We start from the raw sequence: 26,718 nt of genomic DNA on the forward strand, positions 1-26,718 counted from the left end.
ATGGGCTCTCTCTGGGGCAGCATTATGCTGCTGTGTGGGGTGGTTCTGCTCAGGACGGAGGGCAGCAGAGCCCAACAGACCAAGAACAACGTCCCCCGGCTAAAACTCTCCTATAAAGGTGAGTTCTTTGCATTTGTACATTCTGTGATGAATGGTAAATCTCTAAATGGTTCAGCTCTTTACTATCTTGTCTGAATTCATGCCAATATGCCCTAATGCCTTGCCTCTTGATCATGTAGATTTAAATCCCCGAACCAAATGTGCCCATAAAGTGATTAGAAAAGCTTTTCTATAGAAGTTGTAGTAACTGCAAGATCCTAGATGTCGCTGTGAGGCAGAGATATGTGTTCTGTTTGATTATTTGTAAAAATACCAGCAACGTCAACAGAATTGAAACAAGTAGATTCTTTACAAGGCTTGTCAAATGTTATTGCTTATCAGATGTACCCTCTGCTTGTGTGATGGAATAATGCATTTGTTTTTTTCCCCTGATTTTAGTCAGGTAGTTACAATCCATTTTTGAACATTAAAAAGCTGTTTTATATGGTGTTAGATCACCGGCATGTCTCTAAAGCATGTTCCTATTTTAATGTTCACTCAGTTATGCATATAACTCTTCCAAATATAATATATCCATTACATTCAGTTTAGCTGGAAAAAAAACCCTCATGGCAACATTATAGGAATAATACTAAAATGGTTCAGTAAATCAATCAGCTGGGAATAATACATACTGTAGGAATTAATGGGAATAATTTCCCGAATGTACGGATATGCAGAGAAAAGAGCAGTTTAGTGGTAACGTATTTAGGAAAGTAACTTTAATTGCCTACAACTGAATTGTTTATAACAAAAGTCTTTCTCTGATGCACTCTATCTTCCTATCTCTCTGTCCCTGTTTTGATCAACTGCTGTTGTCAGTTTTGCAATGAAAAGTGGTGCCAGACATGGACTCCCTGGCAATTGAGCGTCATTTATCCCTCTCTCCCTTTCTTTTTTCCTGGATGTCATTTTTCCGCTCCGTTCTTTCCTGCATGGTAATTATACTCAGGATGAATGGTGCAGGTCTGTTTCAGCAGATGGCTTTCCCAAAGAGAAATATTTCTCGCTCAGCACTGGGAGATCCATAATTATACACATGAGCATGCGCATACAAACATACACACGCACGTCTGTGCACACACACACACACACACACACACACACACACACACACACACACACACACAAACATAAATACATGGCCATCTGTAGTTAGATAATGATACCTGTGAGCATATCAGTCATTTAAAACAACATGCTGTCAGTTTGGTGAAACACGCCCATGCAGTGATATCTCTGTTAGAAGCCAGGCTTTCAGGTAGCAGCCCGGCCAGCTTGGTTATTTGGCTGCCATCTCCACATTCAATATTTCCATTAGACCTTATTCGCATTTTGGCTGGTGGGGACAATATTTGGCACCAAATCTGGCTGAGGAGTTCTAGCCAGAGGATAGTGGGCAGGTATAATTTTCATGCCCGAAAAATTATTCATATAATACTGTAGAATTTCATCAAACTGTATCCACTGAAGGTCCCATTAGGCAAGTGACATGGGATTATTGCATTATGAATCATTTATATCATCATATAAATTATTTATTACCCCTGTGATAGGTGAAAAAGACTCAGATTTACTCATAAGGAGGGGAGGAAATCAGATGTTTCACTGTGGTGAATTACAGGTCAGTATTTGCTTAGACAACCTGAGAAGTTGTCCAGTCAGAAGTGAGGGACGTCTGATCAGTGACACATGGGACTGTGAGGTGAAGGAACTCTGACCCCTACAGGTCACTAGGAATACAGGGAAAATCTATGTGTGTCCAAATGAATGTGTCTGTGTGGATGCAGGCATCCGCACATGTTTTTGACTCTACTGAAGACTTAACTCATATGAACACAGCAGGAAGTGTTTCTCTTGAAAGCGTGAACCTGAGCAGCAGCCTGCTCCCCCACAGTATGAGCCCCTCATTGAACACAGTACATACCAACTTCCTTGACCAACCACACCACGCACACACACGCCCTGCTGAACCCCAGGAGATTCCAACAGATCTTTCAAAGTGAGGGTTGAGGGGCAGAAGGGCAATGGAGTAGGGGGAAAGATCACAATGGTACCCCATGGCTACCTAAGCACGAGCTAAGGTCCAACTGTATAAACAACTAAGTGACTGGGTGATAATGAGATAGTGGGAGGCCATGGATTTACAGCACCATAAATTTAGTCATTTCACATATGTTATACTTTGACATTAATTGATATGAGATTGATTCACGTCCCCAGGGTAAATGGATCCTCTTGGGAATAAACAAAGTTCCATATGGTTTTGCAAGTTTATGGGCCACAAGAAGTAGAGCACATGTTGTTTGCTGTCCAGGGAAGGGAAGAGAGGGGTACTTTAGTTTTATAGGATGTGTGTGTACTGCCAAAAGTACTTCTTCTCTTCCCTTCTCCTTCTCATTGACCTGTCCACCCCTTTCCTGAGCAGAGCCAACGGCTTGCACACACACACACACACACACACACACACACACACACACACACACACGCACACACACGCACACACATACACACACACGCACACACACACGCGCACACACGCGCACACACACACACACACACACACACGCACGCACACACACGCACGCACGCACACACACACACACACACACACACACACACACACACACACACACACACACACACCAACCAAAATTCTTACTCTTGAATACCAAGTAGGAAAACTGCCAAGAAAATTTAAACTACTGTAGTAACTCCTTGGTTTCACAGTTTACAAAATTCTTCCTCTAGTAGTCATACATTCAGCTGTTTGTGTTTTTGTGTTACTCTTATTTTCATGGTAGTGCGAAATGACTTTTAATCAGAGTTGGAGAATGGAGAAGTTCTCTTAAAGACCTTTAATCCATAAGCACGTTAAGAATCTTCGGAGCGGAGTTAGGTTTCTCGGGGTGTGTTTTGTATAAACTCTGAATGGCCCTGAATGGCCATGGGAAGGTATCCTATACACTCAGAGAGCTGGATGTTTGGAGGCTTTCTCGGGTTCTAAATGGTCTCTCTTCCCCTCCAACTGGAGTCATGTTTAGGATTTGTTTGCAAGTGTTCAGATTTTGTTTGACTTGTTTCAGGGGCTCTAAGAGGAATCTTTGTAGTTTTTTGTCTTTGTATCTGTACCAGCTGCAATGTAAAATGTCTGCTCATCATCTCCAGTGCCCATAGCAATTGGCTAACAAACTGGCATAGTGACAGGAAGGGTTGGGCAATACGGTTAAAATGCATATCACAATATCAATAAGAGCATTTTCCAATATCAATATAAATCACAATATGGCAAATGTATAAAAACAAACATTTAAAATGATCAAACTCAAATGCACTTTGATACTTTACATCAGACACAACTGTGTTATACAAAAACATTTGTAGTTTTAATTACAATAAAATGACAATACATTGCAATTTTTTATTATTGCCCAACCCTAGACATGCAACTCAGATATTCTTTACGCTAACTTTATTGCCTGAAAAATGCAAACACATCTTGAGTATACTCTTTCATTTATAACTAAAGCCATCAGCTCAAACCAAGACCAGTCTGCAATATGTGAGAGTTGAGGTTGAGAAGGTGTTTTCCTACATTTCTGCTTGACACCGAACAAATTATTCGACTGATGAAGCTTTGTGGTGTTTTCCCTCAGGCGTGGATGAATCAGTGACTGTATACACTCAAAGTTACGCAGTGATACGTTGTGTTTTGTCAGTGTGCAATCATACAGTCAGCCATGTGAAGGATGAACGCAAGTGAAGCTGCTGAATCAGGGTCAGACTTCAGTGTTCCCACATACGGTGCGGCCACACGTGGGTTATTGTTAAGACGTGTTTCTGCTTTTTCTTAGGAAGCACTTAGATAACACTCTCTGTGCCCTCCAGTCGAGAAATAGAGAGAAAGATGGAGAGAATGTAGGGTAAAAGAGTTTATTTTTATAAGTCTCACAAGGGACTGTTGATTCTTTGCAACCATTCCATCTGCCCCCTTATCTCTCTCTTACTCACTCACTTTCTCTCTCACTTTCCACTTTTCCCTCTTGCTCTTCCGCTTTCACAGAGAAAGAGAGAGAGAGAGAGAGAGAGAGAGAGAGAGAGAGAAAGGAAGGGAGGATAGTGAGTAAAATAGAAAAAGAACATGAAAGAAAAAGTAGGCAACAAACAGCTGGTAAAAAGTCACATTTGCAGGATTCTTGACAGCCCTACCCCAATAGTAATGGGCTAAAAGAGAAAAATTGAAAAATATGGCAGTGCAACAGCTGACACCTGTTACGGCCACACATTTTAAAATGTGTGCCTATCCACCTGTCCTTATGTTTCCATCTTTCTGTCTGCCTGTTTGTTTGTCTGTATCTCTTTAAAAACACCAAGTATGTTGTATGTAGCACAGAATTACAGACACACTTTAAAGTCTTATTAGGCTACTGTAAAAATGTTGTCACAGAGCTTGCAATGTACCAACACTGCTTTGCAGAAAAACTTTTAGTGTGAAGTTGCAGGATAAACAGGAGAAAAACCATTGTTGCTCTATCCATGCACAGGGTGTTAACCCATTGTATATTTAACCAGAAGGGACACTAGTTCAGACATGTATAGGCTACTACCTCTGGCATGGCTTGGAAACATCCTGTTTCTTTCCAATAACACACATCAGAGCATGCTTCATAAACACACACACACACACACAGACACACAGTCCACACACAATACCCATAGAGTATCTGTCTATGGATGAATAGCTTTTAATAACTTAGCAGTAGTCTCTGTTGAATGGTCTGTTGCCATGGACACTACTCCCATAGACAGTTTTCACAAAACAGAGAAGTGTGTGTCTGTGTATGGTGGGTGAATGTGGTGATGCTGATCTCTATTCTCTCACACAGGGATGTGGTCTGAGGAGAAGTGAAGTGCAGTCATCACGTCTGTGCAGTTGCCCTACAGATCCTTGACACTTTGCTGTTTATAAAACAAGTGTATTATTCAGTGGGCTAATACTTATTTCCTTTACAGATTGTTTAAATCACACAGACACACTATGTTATTGGCGGTTTACAGAAGGCAGAAGGGATCCTTTTTGCTTTTCCAGGTGACTCATGGATGTGTGTGTGTGTGTGTGTGTGTGTGTGTGTGTGTGTGTGTGTGTGTGTGCGAGTGTATTACTACCTTGCTGGCTGCAAAACCAGAAGAATTTCCTACTTCTATGGAGCAAAAGTAAAACTATCATATGTGGAGGGTGGCTTCTCTCTGTCTTCGTCTTTCACTCCCACACACAAACACTTGACTGGTGCAGGTGAAAGAGGGTCTGAGGTAGCAGGTGCTGTCAGTGAAGGGATTACAGTGGATCCACTAATGATTGATCACCAAGGTTACAGCAGGAGCATAAATCTGGGACACAGCTTGGGCTAAGCAATACTTATACTGCCTCTTTTTATGACCTTGAGCTTCTTTCCATTCTTCGGACAGTGGCTGTGCTATGTGCAGCCCAATAATCTCTTTAGAAAATGTAATTACTAATATTCCAAGAAAACATCCCCAATAAAATACAAAGAGTGTAATCTACTGGAACTGTGTCTGTCAATTTACAGACACATAAATATGCATACAAGACACAAGTTGATACTGTAAATGTCCGGAAGCATTTGTTGAATCATAATTTAAATTGTGCAACGTATTCATGGATAAAACTGCTTTGGCTTGCATTGCTACTGTCTTAACCGGCTTTGGGGTTTGGAGTGAGTCATATTATGTATCTGAGTGGCTACAGACTAGATCTGTTCTTTTCTGACTTCAAGAATACTTTTAAATCCTTATGGACTTATTAAGTCAGGTTTAGATGTCAACTTCTCTGGCTGGGTCACACAGTGCAGTGAGTTTATACTTAGAAGACTAAATCTGTCCCCATCAGCGCTGAGGCACAGGAAACCAACTAAATCACCAACACAATGACAATAAAAACACAATGCCAACTCATTGTATATTACCATCCTGTGTGTACAATAGTGTGCATGTGTGCGCACATGTGAACGTGGCATTCACATGAGTGTATATGCATTAATGTTAGTGAAAAAAAGGTTAGTGTTTGACAGAATAATAGAGCCAAAATGTTATATAAAGACGAGGACATTTGTAAGTGGAGCCAAAGGGTTCTCTTTTTTTCCTTTGTCTCCCACAGCTGTTTCCTTAATTTTTAAAATATTTCCTTTTTCAAATCCAGTTTTTTTTTTTTTTTTTTTACATTAATCTCATCACCCTTTCTATTTTACACTTCCTGTTAATGGCTAGTGTTACCAGCACATCTAATCAAATCTCCAAAACCCCTTAATTTAAAACAACGGAACTACATTATAATGCAGCAATACAGAATGTTGATTTGATTTTAATTTAGACAATCATAATCAAAGAATCAAACGACTTTCATGACCCATGTTTAAATTTTATTAAAATGAGAGGGTTTTATGAATGAGTCAAAGCAGTGTGATGCCCCCTCTGCTCCAATTTTCTTTTCTCTTTCACCAGTTAGTGTGCCAGCTTGTGTCTTCTCACTCTCTTGGGTTCTGACACACTTCAGAGAGGGGGCATTCTCCTTGCTAAAACATTTATGAACGTTTTTGTTATTTACTCCCAGAGACAGAGAGACAGAGTGAGAGAGAGAGAGAGAGAGAGAGAGAGAGAGAGAGAGAGAGAGAGAGAGAGAGAGAGAGAGAGAGAGAGAGAGAGAGAGAGAGAGAGCACCAAAAGGAACCAGTTTTCCTCTGTTCCATAATTCTCCACCCTTTTGTGTGGGTGGTCAATGGCAGGGTGGCATAGTTAGACTTTGTGGGTGAGAATAAAATGTGAGAAGGACAGAGCATGAATGTGTGTTTGTGTATGCACATGCTACACAAAAAGTGTTATAATGCCACAGTCATAATGCCACCTTTAGAGGTCGTTACGGTAATGAGATCCTTAATGTCTGTTTGTGACAAGTTTGGCTTTCTGCTGTGAAAGCAAATGACGCTTCTTTGCCAGACTTGGCAGACCATTGCATTACACTGCAAAACGTGAGCTGTAGCCCATAGTAACATGTCCGGATAGCTGATGTGGTTTAGAGTAATCCTGCAGTTTGGACAATGAAATATTAGCAGAGTCATATATTCCTCCCAGTTTTCCACTGTGTGTGTACCAAGTTCTGCTTGGCTGCTCTGGTCAAGGTCACTTCCCCATGCAGACAGTTTGATCACTGGCTCCCAGTGCTGCCATACCTGCCCAGTCCAATTTGGCTTGGCAGTGGTTCTTCACTATCTATCAGTTGCCTTGCTTGGCCAAGCTGTATCATTTCTAGTCCTGAGAACATTTTGTAAAGGGAATAGAAGCTTCAACATTTACACAAATAAAATAAATACACAAAAAGCACATAATAAATAAAAACACATAATAAAAAAGCTCTGAAGGAGGGTTTGATAAAAAGAAAAAGTAGACCAGTCTATTAGGGATATAGCCAAAACAACCTAATGTAACACTTTTTTAACTTATCATTGAGTGTACCCTCACAGCATAGAGCAGTGAACAGTCTGTCTATGTGGAACATTACAACTGAGCAGGCAGACTATGAATGGAGAGGTGAACCTGTGGTCACAGACATTCTAAGTGGTTGGAAATGTTGAAAGCTTTCTAAAACCAAAGCTGTGTCTTTCAGACACCCATGGAAATGTAATAAAATCATTGAAATATTAACCTGATGGATTCTCTTTAGCTTACATGCTGGCCACAGTTACTGTGCTTTTTACAAAATGATTATCATATTAAGCTGATCATCACTTTTCTATGCAGACATGCTGGAGTCTAACAACCTTGTGACGTTTGAAGGCCTGGCCAACAGTTCGGCTTACCACACCTTCCTGTTGGACGAGGAGAAAGGAAGACTTGTAGTGGGAGCCAAGGACCACATCTTCTCTTTTAACCTTCTCAATATCAGCAGAGACTACACACAGGTAAAAACAAGGTTTGATTTTCAATCCAAATTAGCTGGGTGAAAATTAGCTCTTGAGCTAAAACCTGGTAGTATGCATCTCTCCTCTTGAGGTTAATGTTTATTGTACGCTGTCCCTGTTTCTTAAATAAATAAAATAAATCAGTCTGCCTGGTGGTTTCATCCATTTATCATGATTAAAGTTTGTTTGCGTTTCTGACTGACTTAATGTCTGCCTTGTGTGCATCTCTATCCAGAGTGCCAGTCAGGGGTTCAGGTATCTCAGGACATTCTTTTCTGTTTCTACAGAAAATAATCTCATGAATATTTCAGACCAGGGCTGTCGCACACGATCACACGCTATGGCAGGCATGTTAGCTGCTCTCTGCACACCTGGATGAATAATGGAGTAAACTGAAACAAAGTGGATAACAAATCGCATTGTGACCCCAACATCCCTCAAATATACACATGCATGCACACAAGCAGTAGCTGTATCGACTCACTCTATTGAATTTATTCGAGGAGGAGGGTGATTCTTCTCTAACATGCACAGGAACTGTGTGTGTGTTGCAGATCCCTTGGCCGGCTTCTCCCACCAGAAGAGATGAATGCAAGTGGGCAGGAAAAGATCTTTCGGTAAGAGCTAAAACCATCCATCTTGCAAGTGGGTGTCAGCATTTTGCCCCTCCACTCCCACAGATGTTGTTAAATGTCTTTGTTCTTTTGTGCTATGAAAGAAGTGCAACACTGCATGACTCAAAGTAAACCTCTCTTGTAGTTAAACTGGGATCACATGGTATGTGTGCTCCATATAGATGACATTTAATCTTATCTTTCAGCTTGTTTATTCCAGTGTGTTGACATATCCAATCATTCAAATGGACAGCACACCGCCTAGCTCATTGTAGGACTGATCATAATGTCAGAGCCAAGATTTAGACCATCATTTTACCTTAATCACTTATCAAGCCTCTGGGCACACCATTTAATAGAGGGAGGCCTGGGCAATTGTTGTGCTTTCTGCCAGACCTATTGGTATATTACTGCAGGAATAACAACTACTGTCACATATTCAGGGATCATATGCATTATTTTTTTATGTTATTAGACTGAAATATTTCATCTTTGTTCATACATTAGAGAGAATTAACCTCAGGGAGCAAATAAAAACCGGTCTTGGCCTCGATTGGCTTACTATAAAATGGATCCTTTCAGACAGATTAGTTTGCAGTATTTTAAGTAGAAAGGCTAATTTTCCCCATTTGAATTAGACCAACTGGTGTCACCCAATCAGAGTACATTATTGTGGCTGGTATGCCTGTTAAGTAATTCATTTAACTAATTACCTAATTACCTTTCCCAAAATTACATAATGAAGAGCATTGTTCTTATCCTGCAACCGACAGTAATACGTTTTAAAAATGTTGTGGCATTATGATCCAGGGCTTTTTTAGACTCTTTACCTCAGTCAACCCTTGCATGACAAGCCAAGCATCACATCTCCCTGTTTGTGGCCGTGTCCAGTTTTAGAGCACCTTGTGTGGTGTGGTGAAACTCTGTGTAAACACACTGAGAGGTTGTCTCTGCTCCCTTTAAGCTGTGTTATGAATTCTATCTTCAATAGAGCCCAAGGCAATAACTGGAATGTAAAATCATGGCAGTGCTGTTTGTGCCTCAGTTCTCTGCCTGGGTATTGGTCAAGCTCTCCTGCCCTTCTGGTTGATTCGAAGCGCCATGAAGTCCTTTGTGTGTTTTCTGTAAACATTGTGGCGTGGATGAATAAGGTGCCCTGAGGGGTGGTCTTTCTGTTATAGAGTTGGAGGAAAGTGAGAATTAAAGAGAGGTGGAGAGAGATGGAGAGTGAGTCTGCTGATGCCCCCTGAAGTACTGTAAGCAAACACTTCAGAAGATAAAGCATGGAGGAAAGAAAGAGATAGATGGCTGTGAAAGGTGTGAACGTACACCCACAAAAGAAAAAGGAAAGCAGCAGCTATTACATAGCCTAAGAAATGTGCGCTAAGTCAATTCCAAACATGTAAATCCCTGAACAAATTGTTGTCCAAGCAGTAGAAGGGAAAACATATTTTCTGTTTAGGTGCAATATTCATATTTCGTGCTTCATGCAGCAGATTTAGTTCCATATGTATAATGTGTGCACTCATTTTCTCATATGCACAAAATCTAAAATCAAATCCTAGACATTTTTGTAACAAGCCATGTGGATAACATTCGTTGACTTGTAAGAGTGATTGTGTTTTTAAAGATATCTGCATGCTGTTTTACTATTCATTACAAACCTGCTAATGTAAGGTATGGCATATTGGACACACCGGTATGGTTTGAGTCATCTTGTCTGCATCACCATGCTAAATATGCAGAGGTATGACAGGTACCACGGTGCAAAGACATCATGCACAGTCATGTGTTATTGCTTTTGCTTGTAACAATGACATTCATCACTCAGATAAATTCACCCACATGGGCCATATAAATCCAAAGACAGCTGCTTAAATGACAACAAAAGCTTACGCAAACAGAGGCTGCTATCTGCTGATGACCTAGTAAAGCCAGATGAACTTAGTCATGCATTATGTGTCGCGCTATTCTCTTTTTCTTCTTCTTTTGGAATATGTGATGACACATTCAGTTTTATTTGAGGTCAGGTCTGCTCAGGCATGTACTGCTAAAGCACAAGGAAATAAGCCAAATGGCAACAGAGCAATGCATATAACACATACAGATGCTTGTTGTGCCACACGCACGCACGCACGCACGCACGCACGCACACACGCACGCACGCACACACACACACACACACACACACACACACACACACACACACACACACACACACATTACAGTCCAGAAAAACACTTGTGATAAATGTTCCTACAATAATCATAATCATTAAACAAACAGACATAAGGTCCCAGTAGAATGCAGAAAGAACATCACTTTTGTATACTCTAATGACATAATAACAGTAAGCAAACGTTGGCCTGCATTACTGTGATTGGTATACAGTGGGATTATTATAGTTGACTTTTGTCTACTGCCTCTTTTGTTATTCTCCCTAGTCTAAATCCCTCCTGTATGGATTTCACAATTATTCCATGGGAAATTACACAGCTCATGTGCATAAAATCTCTGAAGCCAGCAGTGAAAGACGTCACTGATTTAAAGAGAGAAAGACTGTAGTGTTTGTGTCCGGGTGGAGATGGGGTAGGGCTGCCGCACTGTATGAAGTAAAAATACAGAGTCATGGATAATAAAGCTTAGTCTGGTCATAATATTATTTCCAGATTTATTACTCAGCACAGTGCTAGAGTTCGTATGTAGACCATTTTCTGGGGGATTACAGGACATTAAAGTAGGCTTTGCTCTGTTATCATTACAGATTTCTCTATTTAAGTATCAGATTTTCCTCTGTGACCTGTGCTCTTAGTGAGGTCTGACTTGTTTATTTATCCATCTGTTTCACCACTTTTTTACTAACACAATAAGCTACGGTGGCCCTAAAGACTTAAAGAAAATTGTGACTTTACTGTAAAATACTTTTGTGTCAAAAGTTGATTATTCATCCTGCTTTCTGTTCTCTGTCTCTGATCAATCAGAGGGAGTGCTCAAATTTCATCAAGGTGTTGCAGCCGTTCAACCAGACCCATCTCTATGTGTGTGGGACGGGAGCCTTCCACCCTGTGTGCTCCTACCTGGAGGTGGGCAAGAAAACAGAGGTACAGGCACATGTTACATTTTCTTTACTGCCTCCACTCGCTGTCAAACACAATGTAATGCATGTTAGCATTACAGTACAATAAAAACCATACCGGGTTTTATATCATAATAAAGTTTAAGTATTTAAAGTTGTGAAGGACCAGCGTAAGTACATTCTCTGATGATTTGCTAAGTACATAAAAATGGTTTCATTTAGCAAAACGAGGTGGAAAATTACACATAGGGTTTCATATTCTGCAAGATTTCCAATTCATCACTCTAATATGGAACCGCTTTATGTGTATGTGTGTGTTAATTTCAGTATGAGCAAAGGAAATTGCTCTCTTCTCCTCCAAATGTCTCTGAGTCAGGCTTATAAATGTGCGTTTCCTATTCATTAAACAGCTATTTACAGACAATTAGACGCAGGATATATCTCTGAGAAAGGCCATCGACTGTATATAGATCATAATCAAGAAATGTATTTCATCTAATGGCTTTCCTATGAGTGTTGAGGTCACCAAGTCATAGAGAGTGATGAGATTTATTGTTTTCATTCTCAATCCTTACCTGAGTATATGGTGGTGGAAACATGATTTTAAACTGCACCAATACTTCATACCTCAGATTTGTCCTTAACATGTTTTTTACACTGTACGGCAATGTCACATAATGTATTCTTTATCTGTTTCATGAATAAACAATTTAAAAAAACATAAAAAAATAAGATATACATTTAAAACCAAACCCATGTGTTTGATAATTTACTACAACTCCTGTAACTTTCTGTCTCTTCGTGTCCAGGACAGTGTGTTCCGACTGGAGCCTCTCATAGAAAATGGCCGAGGGAAGAGTCCCTATGACCCCAAGTTGCTCACTGCCTCCATGTTAATTGGTGAGTTAAGACCGACACCCTGTGCTGCTCTTCTGGGTGTTAGAGCGAGGTCAAATAAAAAGGTGGAAGTCCTGAAAACACCCTCTGCCTCGCTCTTTCATTTCAGCAGATATATAGGGTGTAAAATGTGAATAACAGAACAGGACATTCCTGTCAGTCATTACAAGTGGATCTGCTCTGTAGTTTGTATTTACACACTGGGAACCCCTCATTGGCAGGACTGTAAACTCTATTTCAATCTGAATATACCTCCTTTAAGTGCTGGGCGTGCATGGCGGATGACACTATATTGAGCTTTCTTTGCACTGAATCCCCACTTTTGGCAAATAAAGCAGGACTATGTGAGCATCTTTCCTCTCTACCCCCAATTATTGCCAGTCACATTGTGTTATATCACACCGTTTAATCTAGCAGATGGCCATTTTCCAGCCCATCACCCCTCATCTCCTCTCCCCTTTCTCTCTCCCTTCTCACCAGCATTATTATGTACTCCCCCAGTCTCACACCTCTGTCCCTCCTTGTGTGTCACTCCATGCGTTCACCCTTCCCTTGCTTCCCTTCTCAGCCCTGCCTACTGTGTTAATGTCAATTTCACACTCCTGATGTTCATCACATCCATCACTGTCTGTGTTCTCCAAGGACTCGACGTCTACCTGTACTGCTAAGCCCCTGAACACTTTTTCAGATTTTTACACCTGCATCACAGGGGGGAATCACCTCGGACTGGTTTATCATCCGGTGTTACTAAACTAGCATGCTTCATTCTTCTTACTATCAGATGGAGAACTGTATGCTGGGACATCAGCTGACTTCATGGGGCGGGACTTTGCCATCTTTCGCACTCTTGGAAAGCATCACCCAATCAGGACGGAGCAACATGATTCTCGGTGGCTAAATGGTGAGAGAGAAGAGGAAAATCACTGTCCAAGTTTGATCGTATTCATGAGCAGTTTCAAATATGTAATATATTTTGGGTCCTTGACTTTCTCTGTCGGTTAAGTCTTTAAATTTACTATGTTGAACATTTTCAGTGGCGGTTGGTGATGTTAAGTCTGATGCTGCAGCTCTGACCTATGGCTTGCCTTTTTTATTTTCTATTTATATATTGCCGCCAGGCCTTTTAATTAGTAGTTTTAAATATAGCTTTCCACTTTTATGTGGATGACTATGGAGGAAATATTTATTCATAATTCAAATTGAAAGTCCAAAGAGAAATTGAAAGTCCAAAGAGAAAACGAAGCGAGATCAAATTAAAAATATTATTATTTTTTTAAATTTTCCGTTGATCAAATTAAAAATATGTTAATTTAGAATATGTCTCATGATATGAGCAGACAAACATGGAGACAAGAGTAAATCAATTCCCAGAGAACGCTGCAGGGTTGACAATAACAAGGACCTCGGTTTTATCTATGTGTTACTGTCCATAGAGCCCAAGTGATCCTTTAGGTATTTTGTTTGCTGATAATAAGATCATCATGTTTAATATACAAGGACAGCTGAGTGTCATCCATGGAGGAAATATTTATTCATAATTCAAATTGAAAGTCCAAAGAGAAATTGAAAGTCCAAAGAGAAAACGAAGCGAGATCAAATTAAAAATATTATTTTTTTAAATTTTCCATTTGGCTTTTCCATTTGGATTTAATATTTGGCTTTTCGATTTCAATTTAACATTGGATTTTCATTTGGACTTGACACATGTCAATGTAAATGAGGAGGCGTGGCCCAAAGGCTGGTGGGCGGGTCTGAAACGAAAGGGGTGCAGAGGCTGTTAAATGTTTTAAATTGAAATTCAAAAGCCAAATATTAAATCCAAATGGAAAAGCCAATGTTAAATTGAAATTCAAAAGCCAAATATTAAATCCAAATGGAAAAGCCAAATGGAAAATTTAAAAAAATAATATTTTTAATTTGATCTCGCTTTGTTTTCTCTTTGGACTTTCAATTTCTCTTTGGACTTTCAATTTGAATTATGAATAAATATTTCCTCCATGGATGACACTCAGCTGTCCTTGTATATTAAACATGATGATCTTATTATCAGCAAACAAAATACCTAAAGGATCACCTGGGCTCTATGGACAGTAACACATAGATAAAACCGAGGTCCTTGTTATTGTCAACCCTGCAGTGGTCTCTGGGAATTGATTTACTCTTGTCTCCATGTTTGTCTGCTCATATCATGAGACATATTCTACCTTTTGAAAGGACTGAGAAATGAATCCATGCTTTGTGTTCAACCAAGGAGCTGCATGCCTCAAAATATTGCAGCCTGTTTTCTAACAAAGAGCAAGGAGCACATTACTCAAGTGTTGGCTTTTCTCCATTGGCTGCCTGTGGAGTTTAGAATTCAATATTAAACTTTTGTTATTACTTAACAGGCTCAATGTGGCAAAGCCACTTTAAATGAAGGGATACCATTACCTGTCCTTGTCCATTGCTCTTGTGTTTTCTAACCTACCTGTTTGATGTTTGTGTGTGTCTCTCTATGTGTTGCAGATCCCAGGTTTGTTGGCGTTCATCTGATTCCAGAGAGTGACAACCCAGAAGATGACAAAATCTACTTGCTCTTCAAAGAGAACGCTTTAGATGGCGAGCACGCCGGGAAGGCCACACATGCTCGCATCGGACAGCTCTGCAAAGTACGCACACACATATTAACACACACAAGCCACATGTCCATTTAAACACACACTCACACAAGCTGGCTCTCACAGAGGAAAATTCAGATGCACACAAAAGGAGAGAGACAAAGACACACGTACTCTCACATCGACATTTTGTGAAATAGCTTCTGTATCTGGAAAAACACTTGACGGGTGTCTGAGTGGCTTTCATAATGGCAGGTTTCAGGGGCTGTTATCTGTGATTATTTTTAGCCTGGAGAAGAGTGGGCTTTGTTGTGTGTGGTACAATCAGCCCCCGAAGACAGAAACCTGAGCGAAATGTTAAATGTCACCAGAACCTGAGAGGCAAAGGCACTGTCAAGGCCTGCACTGTTATCATAATGCCAGGCTTTGGCACTGATTGGGTCTGCTACACCCTCTGGCTCCAGGGGATGGTTATGTTAAATCACTGGCCTTCTATCAGCTTTTATGCTCCAAATCCTATTCTTATTCATTAAGCAGGAATCCACTGGGCTGACTGCAGATCAGCGCGTAATGTCCAGCCTCAACCTCCCATTTAGCTGCATATCGTGACTCTGTCATAACAGTCTGATTACCCAGTATGTCAGGAATCTGCTATGCTCAATGAAAGACAAGCCATCCATTATGCAAGATGTGCTATTAATTTGGCCCAATGCATATTTGGACACATTCTAATTTACTGTCATAAATCAACACTAAGTGGGATTAGTTTTTATGAGCCAGCACTTTGTGCCTCTGTGTTTGTGTGCTATGTTCTGGAAAACAAGCACTTAACTGTGAGGCACACAGGCATATATTATTAGGAAGGACTTTAGAAAGAGTCATATTTCTTCACAACACCTAGAAAATCCATTATTCATCATGAGAAAAGCATTTTAAAGTGGATGTTTGGATGAGTGACAGGCTTCTTTAGTACTAGCTGTCTTTTGTACACTGAGCTGTCTGGGTGTCTTCTGTAACTTTCAGATCTATTAAGTGGAAAGAATCCATTCACAAGTTTCTTCTGTAAATCCATCTTCAAGACCAACAAATGTAATCATTTATCATAGAAACTGTGTATTATCATAGAGCCATTACCTCATAAACTGACTAAAAAGTCTTAAACGCTATCTACTGTGTCTTTGTAAAGAAGATGCATCCTTACATGACTTCTAATCTGGAGGTCTCTATAGGTTCCTTGATAAGTCATGACCACATTATGAACCATCCAGACCTCTCAGGTCATCTGGGACACCTCTGCTTTCTGTCCCCAGAGTCAGAACTAAACAGGGGGAAGCAGCGTTCAGTTTTTATGCACCACATATCTGGAACAAACACACAGAAAAAAAGCACGTCCGCCGCAACTCTCAGTTCTTTTAAATCAAGGCTGAAGACCTTTCTTTTTGATGCTGCCTTTTTTAAATAATTGTTCATTTCTTATACTGCACTGTAACTTGTATTCTCGTATTTTATCTGTTTTTATATTGTTACTGAAGTTACATTGTTGAAAATTGGAACTGTATGACAATCTATGTCAGCATATAAAGAGAATTAAAAAGTAAGACCGGTGGGGCCGGCCATTCTGGGAACGGCAAGGATTGCGGGTGGATTACGTGTATAGAGCAACGTCTTATACATTGTCCCATACTAGCGTCCTAAAATATTGTATTTTATCTGTTTTTATATTTTTTATTGTTTTCAACTGCTCTTTAATGTTGTATGTGAAGCACTTTGAATTGCTGATTGTTGTTGCTGAAATATACAAATAAAGCTGCCTTGCCTTACAAGTTAAAGGTTTTATATATTAAATTTTTCACCAATCAATGAAGGGATTTTGGCCAGACTTTGAAGATCTTTCTCATTTTTTATCATATCTGTTTTGTAATATAAATGACAAGATCATGTCTATAGAATGCTTTAAAGGCGTAGGAGAGGGAAAACAATGGCATAAATTGAACAGGGTAGGCAGTTCTCATGCTCTATATCCAGCCAGTATATCCGCCACACCTTATTCAACCAGAGAGTAATGAGGCATACATTCACAGCTCAGAGGTAGAGTATGGAATTAGGCAATGCAAGCCCTCCATCAACATTATATAGCTTATGCTCTTTTTAAATCTGTCCAACAGAATGATCTGGGAGGCCACAGGAGTCTGGTAAATAAGTGGACCACCTTCTTGAAGGCTCGACTTATTTGCTCTGTGCCTGGCAGTAATGGAATAGACACACACTTTGATGAACTACGTGAGTGAATGCTCCCGCATCTTGAAACGTGTTTCATGCATTATTTCCTGAAGATGAAATGCTGTCTTTTCATTGAATAATATGTCTGTAATATACAGTGTACTCTCTTTGGCTTTCAGAGGATGTTTTTCTCATGAGCACAAAAGATCCTAAGAGCCCGATCATCTATGCAGTATTTACCACTTCCAGGTACTGTGGCTGACATGGAAATAGTTTTGGTCATCATCATTACGGATTGCATGACCCGTGTTTTCAACGAGAACCTGACCTTTTCCTTAACTGACTCATTCTTTCTGACCATTAGCAACATCTTCAAAGGTTCAGCTGTGTGTATGTACAGCATGACAGACATCAGGAGAGTGTTCCTGGGTCCTTACGCTCATAGAGATGGACCCAACTATCAGTGGGTGCCCTTCCAGGGACGTGTTCCCTACCCCCGGCCCGGCACGGTGAGTGCAGTACACTCTTAACTGGGATGTCAGTGTGTTATGATCTGATCTTGACAGTTAATTCTCCAGTATAGTCCTACTGTAATTGTTATAACTATTAACCTTTTTTTTCCACAGTGCCCGAGCAAAACATTTGGCGGATTTGATACAACCAAGGACCTTCCTGATGAAGTCGTAACCTTTGCCAGAAGCCACCCAGCCATGTTTAACCCTGTCTACCCCATTAACAATCGACCAATCATAGTCAAAACAGATGTGGACTACCAGTTCACCCAGATAGTGGTGGACAAAGTAGAAGCAGAAGATGGCCAGTATGACGTGATGTTCATAGGCACAGGTATACACTTATATTTACATTTGCATACATGCATACTGTAAACTAACCTGATTTATTGACCGATTTAAATAAATAGATCACTCAAGACATGTGTGCTTCCATTGTGTGCTAGACATGGGGACGATACTGAAAGTGGTATCCATCCCCAGAGGCTCCTGGCACGACCTGGAGGAAGTCCTATTGGAAGAAATGACTGTCTTCAGAGTAAGTCATTCTCTCATCACTTAAAAGTTAAAGGACGACTGAAGAATCCGCAAGTGTTGTCTAATCAATTTGTTCATGTGTCATTTAATATTTGTACAGGAGCCAACAGCCATTACAGCGATGGAACTGTCAACAAAACAGGTATTTATTGTAGTTCTTATTGCATCTAAAAAGAAAATATAGCAACATGTGTAGCAGATCAAAGGACTGTAGCCAACAAGGAGATCTCAAGCTTGTATCAAGATAAGTCTGAAACAAAAGAATATGACCTCAGTAACTGAGTTCAGTGAAGGCTGGAGATAAGCCTCCGGATTGCATTAAGGAAATATGTTACAAAAAGAAAAATATTATTTTTATTATATTGTTTTTTTGCATGTGTCTGAAAAACCTGTCTCTTAGAGAGTGAGAGCATTTCCTGATAGGTGACACACCTCGCTTACATACAGAACAAAGAAGCGCTTGTTTAAAACATTTTGAGATGAAACACTTTATCGCACAAAGATCTCAATTGTTGGCTTTTCAGCAACAGTTAGCACGTCAACTTAAATGGCAGGGAGAAACAAAACAAGACAGTAATTGACAGGTAGGAGGGTGCTGAGCACCTGTAGTAAAACCGTCTGTTCACATTCCTGACTTGTATTTTCGCTTCACTAAAACACACAAGCTAAGCGTATTACTCAAAGCACCGCTCATCCAAGCGTAAAATCTAAACTGAGATACTAAGACATAAAATATCAGATTTGGAAAATTAAGTTTTTCTCTCTTTTACCCTCACAGCAACAACTGTACCTGGGCTCAGACATTGGTGTGTCCCAGATGCCTTTGCATCGGTGTGAGGTTTATGGGAAGGCTTGTGCTGAATGTTGCCTGGCAAGGGACCCTTACTGTGCATGGGATGGCACTGAGTGCTCCAGATACTTTCCCATGGCTAAGAGGTACTGAATATATACTTACACATTCATATCATGTCGTTTTTTACAAGCTGCCTGACACCTTGTACACAGCGACTAATTGGCGCTTCAAAACACTGAGCTTGTATTTTTTAAGTTTGGCTCAAATGCAATATAATACTTCCAACCAATAGCAGGTAATTAAACACACAAACCTAAGGTATACACATTGGATTTGATGCATCCTTTGGATAAATCAGAACATTCTCAAAACTGAAACCGATGCAAGTAGCACGATTAAGATGTGCAGAGAGGTGTATTTGTGTATTGCATAAGATCAACCTGCTTTAGATTTGAACATGTACAATGTACAACACATGTTTTAATCATGCTTGTTTAGGAATTACTTGTGTTTAACATATTGACTATATTTTTTCAGGGGTAAAACCGGATTATATACAAGGCTTTTAACGTAGTGATTGAGGACATATGCAGTCAGACTGAAATAAAATGCAGGGCTGGAGCTAGGGTACACTTATAGTGCAGGCTTTGTATATTTGCCAAAACCCCCTAAAGGTAGAGGGTCGTGTTTCTACCAGAGAGCTAGAAATATAACCTGCCTCATATGTGTTTACTGTAAATGAGACCCACTGTCTGTGATGTCTGGAGGCTGTCTGGGTGAACCAGGGGTGAGGTCGGTGTTAGAGGTTTGGTGGTAGCGCGGTTGGAGTAGTGGACTGATCTGAATGTGTTCATGTATGTGTGTACTTGTGTGTGCTCTGTGTGCAGCCTCCCACTCATAGCTCCATGGGGCTTATTGATTTGAATGCTAGCTGCACAGTATCCTGTTCACGCTGTTAGTTGGACTCCAGAGTCCTACATTTAAACATAACACAGCCAGAACAAACTCTTACCTCCAATTAATAATGCTGGGTTAGAACAATAGTAAGCAGAGGGGGGAGAAGTTACCAGTTTGCTTTTGGTGTCTCCATAGCTTCTTCATTTATTGTTTACAGAAAATATAGGGATATGTTTCACATTTTACTTGAAACTCCATCTCTTTCGCATCTGCAACCCAGAGAGACGACAGGCTGAAATGATTGATAAGGTTTGAATTCCTCTGTCATACACGCCCTATAATTAAAGCTTTTCTACGATGCTATAGGCTGCCTGCTGCTAGTTTACTTATTTGTGTTGGCTTCCACTATTGCTGCACATCAAAATACCATTCAAACACACACCTACACACATAAACTCCCTGCAAACAGTTGTTCTTCCTCTCACACACACACACACACACACACACACACACACACACACAAAGAAGCCAGTTTGTCTGCTGACTCATGAAGGTGTTTATATTTGTGTTTTTGCAGGAGAACCAGGAGGCAAGATATCAGGAATGGAGACCCACTCACACAATGCTCAGATCTGCAACACCATGGTACATAAAAGAAAAGAAAATGTATTTTACTAACTATGGTATAATAAGGGCAATGTGTAATAACATATTGTTATGTTGGTTTCAGTACAGACATAATTAATTTGACTAGTAGCATATATGATTTTTTTTTTTATAAATTGAGAAGAGCTTTTGTTTTAATGATTTATTTTTCTTTGAACATAAAAATGGTCCCAAAGCTGCTGCTGGCCTTTCCAGTAGCGATGTGAACCATAGAGAAGCCAGTTGAATGTGTGTGTTTTATGTGTCTCTGGTGGTGTGAAGATTAGAGTCAGTCCACGTGAAGCTTCTAATTAACATGGTCAAGCCTCCTTTCTGATGCCAAACCCTTCACTCTACTGCCCTGTTAGTGGTCTAGTATAAAAGCAGGACTCACACTTGTGTCTAATAGACTGTGATTATATGTCTTTCATTTTACTGTAAAGAACAAAAGAAAAGAAAAGTTATTGAAAGCTGCTACAGTATGTTGACAAGGAGGAATTCAGACACACAAAAAATAGTTACCTGTTGCTACTCATTTAGTAGTAGTATAACATTTTTGATTATACATTTTAACCAGCTGCACTCTACAGTATAAAGAAAGGATACAAATAAAATGTGAGGGAATAACAATATACTGTAGCATGGCTTCACTTGAATCTGAGTTGTTAAATTTACAACAGGATTCAGGAGATCAATCAGAAGAACACTGACCTTGGTTGATGCTCCCTGACTGAATAACATTACACCTACTTGACTGTATAAAACTCAGATTTTAGTTACAGCCCATTTCCTCCAACTACTGCCTCTGTGGTGGGAGCTGCCTATTCTGCACATGATTAAGTGTGATAAGAAAAGAGACAGGATAATGTAACAAAATAATGTAAAATGCAGTAAAAACCAGGCCCCTACCTCAGGCAGTAGTTAGAAAACAAAGTTGTTTTTTTTACATTTCAGTCAAAGAAGAGCCGAAAAGCAGAGATGGTATCATACAGAAAATCACTAATAATCACAAAAGCTGGCTGTAGAACATAACATTCAGCCATTACCACAACCGATATCTGCAAAAACAACCTGCAAATTTCCTTTAACTAACTTGGGTGACTAATATATTCTTATTTTTCATCTAGATGAACTAAGTGGGCAGACGACTCTCGTGGATAAAACTGTGTATGGTGTGGAGAACAGCAGCACTTTCCTTGAGTGCAGTCCCAAGTCCCAGAGAGCTCTGACATATTGGCAGTATCAACGCTCTACTGATGACCGCAAGCAAGAGGTTGGAACTACCTCAGCACACACTTCATCTATTTTGTTGAAAAAGACTCACTCACTACAATCTGTCTGCAGAGCAGATAAATAATGATAGATGGTACTTCACAATGAAGATTGATTTTAGATAATACAGTATCATATTATTTATTAATATTTAATTCATATTTAAAGTGCCCATATTATGAGAAAATCACTTTTTCTGGGATTTGGGGTGTTATGTTGTGTCTCTGGTGCTTCCACACACATACAAACTTTGAAAAAAATCCATCCATGCTGTTTAGAGTGAGATACAGTTTCTGAATGTGTCCTGCCTTCAGTCTCTGGGTGAGCTGTTCAAAATCGGCACGGCTTGTGACGTCACAAGCCGAAACGAGCAGGCTAACCGCAACCATTAGCTCGTAGCGTTAGCATGCTAACGCTAATGCTAATGCTAGCATACTAACGCTAGCATGCTACCTCGTTCTCAGTAGCAAAGCACTGCTACAACACACACAAGTTCACCATAATCTACAAAAGAACTACTTACATGTGCGCCCTCATTTAGAAGTCTCCCAGCTAATCCTGCCTTGTAACTGACCGAAGTTGTCTATGGAGCTAGCTAGCTGACATGATCTACATCTGAGCTACTGGGCATGTGCAGTGCAATCAAAGATAGTACAGAAGAAGAAGAAGAAAAGAGGTCTCACTCTGTAGCTAAAACAGAGACCAGGTGAAAAGAGGAGCTGCAGCAGTGAGAGAGAGCACTGCAGTACAACAAAAATATGGTGTTTTTTGAAAATTAAACCATGTAAACCTATTCTGGTACAACCTTAAAATACAATTATGAACCTGAAAATGAGCATAATATGGCTGCTTTAATGCCATGGTTGATTCAAGTGAAATAAATGGTGTGTAATCAAAACAGCCATGAGGCATAATTAGATTTTTTGGGAAATGTTGAATATCATTTAAGTCCCGTCTTTATCTCTTTGTCTTTCACTCTGTCTCTATCATTCTGTAGATCAAATCAGAAGAACGTTTCATCCGGACAGACCAGGGCCTACTGATTCGCACACTCAACAAGAAGGATTCTGGGATGTATCTGTGCCAGGCGGTGGAGCACGGCTTCATGCAGACACTTCTCAAAGTGACCTTAGAGGTCATTGACAGCGAGCGCCTGGAGGATCTGCTACATCGCGATGAAGAGGCTGCAGTCAGCGTCCCCGCCCAGGATCTTTCCCCACCTCAAGAAACTCCCAATCAGAAGCTGTGGTACAGAGACTTCCTGTCTTTGGTCAATCACCCGACTCTCAACAGCGTGGACGAGTTCTGTGAGCAGGTATGGAAAAGGGAGAGAAAGCACAGGAGGCAGAAAGCTCACCTGGTGCAGCAAGTACAAATACACCAGCAGCAGCAGCAGCAGCAGCAGCAGAGGGTTGTGAACCCTCGCACCCACATGCATGCTCAAGGGCTGGCAGCCAAGTGGAAACACCTGCAGGAGAGGCAGAAGGGACGCAACCGCAGGACCCATGAACTAGAGAGGGCTCCCCGCAGTGTCTGACTTATAAACCTTGACTTTTAACACCCGAACCTGCAACCACACCCTTATTCTGTAACCCCGATTAACCTACCCACTTTTCTCCTTCATACTGAGAAACAGACATCTTCCACAAAGACTGGATAGAAAAGTTAAGCTGGAAATAAATGTAATACTAGCCTGATCTGCTGGCTGGTGTGTTCTGTGCGTGGGCAGCCATGTTTACAGTACGACAGTACAGAGGACTGCAGGAAACGGGATGTTGTATCACGCCAGATCATTCAAGCATATTATCTCAGCTGGCCTATGTAGCCTGAACACTGCAGAGGGACAGTGTCAACCGGCACAAGAACTGGATACATTTACCCATCCTTACAGATATCACTGACTCCACATTGAGATGTCAATGGCATTGTCTCATGGCATGCTAGTTAGGTGTCTTTATCAGTGTGAAACCAAGTAGATGATCATTTCTTTTTTGACTTCACAAATAAGAAAGAAGAGGAGGTGTGATTGTATTAAAAAAAACTTGCAGTGCAGTTATAAGCACAAAATAAGTAAAGCTCATGGAAAGCACAAATGGGATGTTTGGTTATTTTTGGTATTATAGATGGATAAATAGGTCAACACGAGAAAGAAAAAATGCCCAAGCACTGCAAGAACTGGGAGCAACGGTCACCATTTGTCAACAAATACAACTATGTAGCTAAGATGTGTAAATACTGTATTCATATAACGTAAATATGACATCTCCTCATACTAAAGGGAATGGCTTGCAGTTGTATTTATCATTTATTTAAGAAAAAGTCTTTGGAAAGCAGTTGAATACAGGGTGATTTTGTACTAGCCTGTGTGTCTACGCCCTACATAAGCTTTCCAAACAAAGTCAGGTTTTATTATTCTGTTTTGTTCATCTTTTTTTTTTTTAATCATCAGATTCCTTCCAGTGTCAACAGTCATTGACTGTCACTTTATATAGTAGGGATGTCTGCCAACTGCATCATCTCAGTGCATGAAATGTCACACTGAGTGCTCTTCCCTGTTCATTTGATTTGTATACACTTTGTTTCCACTATATGTGTATTTATTGATATACAATTATGTACATTGTGAAAATATGTTTGCGATGTGCAGGCTTTTTTTCTCCTTGGTTTAATTAATCTGACAGGACCAATCTCTTAAAATAACTGTATTATCACAAATACTGTAGTAAAACTGGACATTATTTATCAATATCGGTCAATATTACATGCATTACATATCAAATGCACTGAGCAATAACCCAGTATCCTTACTGTATTTTTTTCTGCCACATTCATTGCCTCATGTTCATATTCTTCATAGGCAGCGCAGTGTAACAACCTCATTTCACTGCATGTGACATAACAAACTCTAGTTTTTCTGATTTGTTATTAAATGCACACACAAAACCACAAACCTGGAATGTAGCTGTGAACATTATGTAAATATAAATAATATGGTCTATGTTTGACAAGTATGACACTGTGTACTAGTGCATGTGAATACGATAGTGTTCCTGTTTTGCTATAGCAATGATATACTAGTCTGGTGTTGTCACCGTTATTCTGTTGTTTGGTATGCAGTACACAATATTAACTATTTCAAAGATGTACATACTATTTCTGTTAGGACTCTAAACTGTATAATTGATCATTCCTGAGGTAGGTGTTCATAAAGAAAATATAATCAAGATCTAAACAGGATCTCACTGTGGATTTAAAGGTCCACAGACCTGTACTAACAATGAACAACAACATTGAACAATGTCAGCTGAGCATTGCAACACATCAGTATGTCAGATGACCTTGTGTAGTGAGTGTTTGCAAACCTCATCTGCTTTTGGAAGCCATGATGGAGGAAGATGAGAAACAGCTGGATTTGCCCCTTGGGAAGCGATTTTAGGCTAACAAGACAAGTTCAACACCAGAGTTGTGGAACTTTCAGTAGAAATGGGCAAATGATAAGATCATTATTACAAAGAGAAAATATAGAGTAACTCGCTGCATCTGTCTTGGATATACAGTGAAAGTGAGGAAATGAAGTGCTGCTGCTGTTGCTGCTTTTTGGCATGATGATGATGATGGTGGTGATGTATTCTACTGATCTAATAAATGTCTCTTCATGAAGTGTTGGTTTCATTAAATCTGTTTTTAATGTGCTGTGTCCAGCTGCTATCATGGTATGTGGTTAGTGAAAAGAAACTGTAGCGTATTTGATCAGATTAGATTTTGGACTACCTTGCTGCATTCATTACCATATTAATGAGATAAACTTTTATAAACCTGTATAATGTATCCTTAATATTTCAGATCATTATTTAATGCTGTATTTTTGGTTATGTTAAGCCAAGTAAAGTATTTGTAGTACCGGAGCAAAGAGAATATCTTCAATACTAACAACACCACCTCCTGTGTATTTGTAGTACCGGAGCAAAGAGAATATCTTCAATACTAACAACACCACCTCCTGTCGAGGGGCAGGAGGAACCTTTTAAAACCTTAATATTTTCATTAGTGTATTGTGTGACCAGCTCTGATTGATGATGACAAGTTTCACTACAAAACAACATACAAGAGTTACTACAAATTATCATGCAAGAGTGCACACAAAATATCATGCAGCGTCGGAGTTAAGGCCAATTTATACGTACGTAGGTATGTGGACATACGCCGGACCCTACGCCAGACCCTACGCCAGACCCTATGCCAGACCCTATGCCAGACCCTATGCCAGACCCTACGCCATTTCGGGGTTCTCCTTCTCCATAAACAACATTAAATCATGGAGATGGTTAAGTTTTCCTACTACAGATTTCCAACCATGGTCAGAAAGCACAGGGGAGAAACTTTGCTTCTACCACTATACGTCTAGAGTCGGTACTCGCTCCGAAGCTAATCCCCTACACACACTCCCCACGCGAACACACATTGTTCTATTAAAGAGATCGACGCAGACACTAACACACAAGTATAAACTTCAGGCCAAATACGTAGGCTACAGCAAAAGCTCTGTGTAGAGCCTTACTTATCCTTACTGTATTTTTTCTATACAG

At 40.1% G+C, this 26,718-nt stretch overlaps 1 protein-coding gene across 1 annotated transcript; it reads left to right on the forward strand.

The window, feature by feature from the left end:
- sema3ab (sema domain, immunoglobulin domain (Ig), short basic domain, secreted, (semaphorin) 3Ab) lies at positions 1–25,793 on the forward strand. The gene is made up of 17 exons (XM_031293550.2): positions 1–118; positions 7,912–8,072; positions 8,627–8,689; positions 11,668–11,787; positions 12,572–12,662; positions 13,441–13,560; positions 15,165–15,307; positions 17,422–17,536; positions 17,656–17,725; positions 17,841–17,985; positions 18,103–18,322; positions 18,435–18,526; positions 18,626–18,667; positions 19,304–19,461; positions 20,793–20,860; positions 21,988–22,133; positions 23,130–25,793. The coding sequence occupies exons 1-17, from the start codon at positions 1–3 to the stop codon at positions 23,667–23,669; spliced, it is 2,412 nt and encodes an 803-aa protein (XP_031149410.2). The 3' UTR covers positions 23,670–25,793.
- The last annotated feature ends 925 nt before the right edge of the window (positions 25,794–26,718 follow it).

Source organism: Sander lucioperca, chromosome 7 (assembly GCF_008315115.2).
Source record: "Sander lucioperca isolate FBNREF2018 chromosome 7, SLUC_FBN_1.2, whole genome shotgun sequence".
Classification (NCBI taxonomy): domain Eukaryota; kingdom Metazoa; phylum Chordata; class Actinopteri; order Perciformes; family Percidae; genus Sander; species Sander lucioperca.

Excerpts from the sequence above, each read along its gene's own strand:
- sema3ab (XM_031293550.2), top strand. The coding sequence starts at position 1 with ATGGGCTCTCTCTGGGGCAGCATTATGCTGCTGTGTGGGGTGGTTCTG. Across the intron at positions 11,788-12,571 it reads AGGTGGGCAAGAAAACAGAG|GACAGTGTGTTCCGACTGGA; the intron begins GTACAGGCACAT and ends CTTCGTGTCCAG. Across the intron at positions 18,527-18,625 it reads AAGAAATGACTGTCTTCAGA|GAGCCAACAGCCATTACAGC; the intron begins GTAAGTCATTCT and ends ATATTTGTACAG.